This window comes from Salvia hispanica, unplaced genomic scaffold, assembly GCF_023119035.1.
Source record: "Salvia hispanica cultivar TCC Black 2014 unplaced genomic scaffold, UniMelb_Shisp_WGS_1.0 HiC_scaffold_513, whole genome shotgun sequence".
NCBI classification, from domain to species: domain Eukaryota; kingdom Viridiplantae; phylum Streptophyta; class Magnoliopsida; order Lamiales; family Lamiaceae; genus Salvia; species Salvia hispanica.
This window is the reverse complement of record NW_025952260.1, coordinates 1-4,246: the sequence shown is the minus strand read 5'-3', so window position 1 is coordinate 4,246 and position 4,246 is coordinate 1. Positions and strand designations below refer to the sequence as shown.

Below are 4,246 nucleotides of genomic sequence, written 5' to 3'. Positions count from 1 at the left end.
TGTTCGTCATTTACATTGAATTTTATAGCGAAGTTCTATAATTAAAAAGGTGTGAAAACTATTGAAATAATATTACAATAATATTTTAAATAACATCTATTATATATTTCTCTATCATTACTCATCTCTCTAGTTGTTTCTATTGCCAATGTTGCGGCATAATGTTCGAAAAATATCTCTCAACTGATTCTTCTTGCAACGTAAAACACCGAAAAATACCCCACAACTATTAACCAGCCCATCGACACAATCTAAATTCCAGCACCATAAAAAATAAAGGTGAAGGGACTCGAAGTAAGTAGAGCCAGAGGGAGGTGCCAAATATTAAGGAATGATTCCAGGAAATTCAAGAAATTGTGTAGAAGGTGCACCGGAGGACCACCCCACATCCGAAGACACGTTGGTTAGGGCCAAATAGTTCGACTTAAATTTTAGGACCACCCTTTTCCATTACTACAAGAAATGGAAAATGAGTATGTTGACAAGTGTGTAAAAATATGCTACATTTAGTAAATTGACTCCATGCTTATCCGAACAATTCTACGTTGAAATTTTTAGTATTTATTGTGTTCAATGTTTTTAAGGGATTAATTGTTCAACTAAGACAAAAGAAGCAAAATGAATCGAAAAAAGAACAATTTTTTATTTCTTAATTTATTTGATTCAAGCCTAGAAAAAGAATCGAATTCCCTTCGCTTCCATTTTCTCCCTCTTTTCATGCTAATAATAAACTGCTACTAATTATTATAGTGATATATAGAGGGAAATCTCCAAAATGAAAATAATGAGATAAATCCAAATCTTAAGTAATGGTAGGGAATTATCTTAGATCAAAGAATTCAAAACACTATATTACTTCCTTCGTTTTACTATTTGGATTACATTCTCTTTAGTCTTTTACTGCAGTTGAATCACACTTTTACTTGTGAGAAAAATCAATTTACTACTAAATATACTATTCTATTTTACACTCCTTCCACTTATTTAATTTATTTTCTTATTTTCTCTATCTCAACTACACAATAGAGCGACGGAAGGAGAGTCTCAAGTCTGAACAACGATTTGGTGGAATGGAATGGAACTGAATGAGCGTTATGTAGTACTGCTATGGAACGTAATGAGTGTTATGTAGTACTCCTAGCATAAATTAAGTTTGGTTAAATTCCCAATAACAATTTGAAATTGAATTTCTTATAATTGACATAGTACTATACTAAATTAGCACTGGTGTAACAGCTTTAGTAGTAAAATGGATTTACATAGATAGAAATCCAATTTCCTTTTGTAATTACACTTCCACTGGCAAATAAGAGCAAAATGCCCTCTATTAGTATACCATTTCACTAATGCTTTTTCATTCTGTTATACCAACCCATATTACACTGTAATACAAACATAATTACCCACTAATCACCATCACATCACAACTTCATTACCCTGTCCCGCCCGCACGTGCACACTCATAGACCCAAGTCTCCTGTGCCACGTGCGACCTAGCCCCGAGTAAAAATTTAGTAGTCCGAACACATTGCCCGCACTTCAGAACGGCTTGCTCATGTATGGCGCGAACAAGTCGTGCACCGACTCCATCGGATAATTCCCGTGGAACTGCGACCCGATCAACGCGCTGTCCATGAACCCGAAGGGGAAATCCAGCGTCGTTCTCTCCCACTCCGATAGCTTAGGCGCGCTCTCCACCTCCGGAGACAGCACGTGCTCGGAGCAGCTCGAGTCCGTGTGCAGCCGCGGCATCGAATCCGAGGGGTCGAGGTACATGAAGTCGTCGTACACCACCGGCGAAGATTCCGGCACCGACTTCAGGATCCCCTGCTTAGTGTCCTCCTCCGAGGTCACCACGCTCGCCATTTCTCGGCTGCCGACGCTCGCCTGCTGCTGCCGACGCTCGATCGTGCCCTTTTTGTTGTATATGCGGCAAAGCACCCAATCATCCAGCTGTAAAGATCAATTCGCAACCGTCAGATTGACACGAACCACCAATCATTTTTGTTTAAACGCGGATTTTTAAGAGATAAGAAGGAATAATCGGTTGAATAAATTATTCAATCAATTAATCGGTTGATTCAATTATTCAATCAATTGATCGGTTGATTCAATTCCGATTTCTTAATTCAATTGGATTAATTTATTGAAATAATCAGGTCGGAGCTAGCTAGCTACCCACCCTAAGGCTATTGTTCTTCTTCCGAGCCGAGCGGTCGACGTCGGCGAGGCGATACTCGTGCATAATCCAGTTAGTTTTTTCTCCTCTCGGCGCCTTGCCGGAGTAGAACACCAGCGCCTTCTTAATTCCAACCGACTTCGGCTGACAGATCGGCTTATCCGCGCCGGTCGCCTTCCAGTAACCGCTGCCGGCGGCGCGGTTCGGCCTCGAGCCGTTAGGGTACTTCCGGTCCCTAGGAGAGAAGAAATACCACTCCTTCTCACCGTACAGAGCTAAACCTACAATCAATCAACAATGCAGCGGCGATTAACTAAACGAATCCACCACAAATCAACAAAATCGGAGAGATTTACATGAATCGCAGCTCAGTACCTGGTAATTCCCAGGGATCGTACTTGTAGAGGTCGATTTCGGCGATGATCGGAACGGAGATCGACTGAGAGGCACATTTCCGGCACAAGTAGTGCAGGACGAGCTCCTCGTCGGTCGGGTGGAACCGGAATCCCGGCGGCAATTGCAAATTAACCGCAGCCATTTCCTATGAATAACTTAAATTATTTAATAAATATACGAATTCTCTCTCTCTCACTCTCTCTCTCTCTCTCTCGGTATCTGTGTGTGAAATTGATTTGGGGGAATTGTAGAGAGTGCAGGGGAAGGAAGAGAGGAGGGGTTTTGTGAAACTTAGATCGAAATGGAGGGAGGGGTATATATAGGGGATGGAGGGGGTACGTGGCGTGGTTTTCTAGAACACACGTGGTTGATAAGGTTGATTGGGGACACGTGTCGAGCGAGAAAGTGGTGGGTCTGAGCTATAGTGTGATTCTGTCATTGCTTACGTAATGGGTTTTGGACGGTTTTGGCTGTGAGAAACGGCGTTGCGGTGACACGTTGGAGGGTCATGCAAACGGTGGCGTTTGGACCCTTGTTTAACCCCTGCACTTTTTCCAAATGTATATTAGATTATCTTACATATAAATATAGGGGTGTGTTAGGGTCCTTACAGCATTTTAGCGTAAAACACAGCACAAATCACAGCCCTTGGATCATTAGATTGGATGGCTGTGATTTGTTACATTATGATACTAAAAATCTACATTATTAGGCGAGGTACATTATTAGACTAGAAATGTACATTGTAAGACTAAAACTGTACATTTCTAAACTAAAATGCTACATTATTAAACTAAAATGCTACATTATTATCCAAGCTACATTATTAGTCTAAAATTCTACATTATTAGATGACACGTGGCATTAATCTAACCATTAGATCATATGATCCAATGGACTGCAAGTGTTTTGAGTTTTACTTATACTTAGCGTTCTGACCTGAATACGTCCCTATATATATTGAGATCTACATGTTAAAAAATTAAACTATTTAAGGATATAATATAAGTAAAAACACTTCCATTACCAATAATCTTATCAGTAGCTCACACAAATTTTAATATAAGATGAATAAAGTATAACAAAATTAGATAGAAAAAATAGTAATTTAACTATTACTACTCTCTTTGCCTTTTTTTTATACTGTAATTGACACATTTTCTAAAATAAAAATATCATTATATAGTTATAAATGTATAAACTTACTATAAAAATTGAATAAATTTTAAAGTATATAAACAAAATAAAATTATTAATTACGAATAGAGAGAATATTTGAAATTAGCATTGAAATAAAAGAGCAAGAGGGTGTTCGGAGCTATCCCCAAGAAGGTGCCTGAATCTCTTTGTTCCAAACTATCTGGTACACTTCCTTTTCAACACTGGGTTATTAAATCGATGTTTGGTTAGTTAAAAGTAGATATAATATATTACCCGCTCTTTGTTACCTTTTCTTTAAGACTAATGTCAACCTAGAGAAATGTTTGTTGTTTTCAAATCAGAAATATTAGTCGATGGTCTTGCTTGGTTGCTAATTTGAAGAGTGTCGATCAAACTAAAACAGATTTTCGTATATACGTGTGAAATACAATAAACGTCAAGAAATAAAAATGATTTACACATGTGTTGACAAAAAAAAAAAAAGAATTTAAGAATACAAATATACAAAGA

At 38.2% G+C, this 4,246-nt stretch overlaps 1 protein-coding gene across 1 annotated transcript; it reads right to left on the bottom strand.

The window, feature by feature from the left end:
• Positions 1 to 1,237: 1,237 nt before the first annotated feature.
• On the bottom strand, positions 1,238 to 2,862 carry LOC125199467 (NAC domain-containing protein 2-like). The gene is made up of 3 exons (XM_048097466.1): positions 2,555 to 2,862; positions 2,183 to 2,460; positions 1,238 to 1,953 (listed from the first exon to the last, which is right to left on the bottom strand). The coding sequence occupies exons 1-3, from the start codon at positions 2,715 to 2,717 to the stop codon at positions 1,540 to 1,542; spliced, it is 855 nt and encodes a 284-aa protein (XP_047953423.1). The 5' UTR covers positions 2,718 to 2,862; the 3' UTR covers positions 1,238 to 1,539.
• Between the last annotated feature and the right edge of the window lie 1,384 nt (positions 2,863 to 4,246).

Bases quoted from the DNA above. Each gene is read 5' to 3' on its own strand.
- LOC125199467 (XM_048097466.1), bottom strand. From the start codon at position 2,717: ATGGCTGCGGTTAATTTGCAATTGCCGCCGGGATTCCGGTTCCACCCG. The intron at 2,461-2,554 runs GTACTGAGCTGC...GATTGATTGTAG, and splicing joins CGATCCCTGGGAATTACCAG to GTTTAGCTCTGTACGGTGAG. The intron at 1,954-2,182 runs GTGGGTAGCTAG...TGATCTTTACAG, and splicing joins AGAAGAACAATAGCCTTAGG to CTGGATGATTGGGTGCTTTG.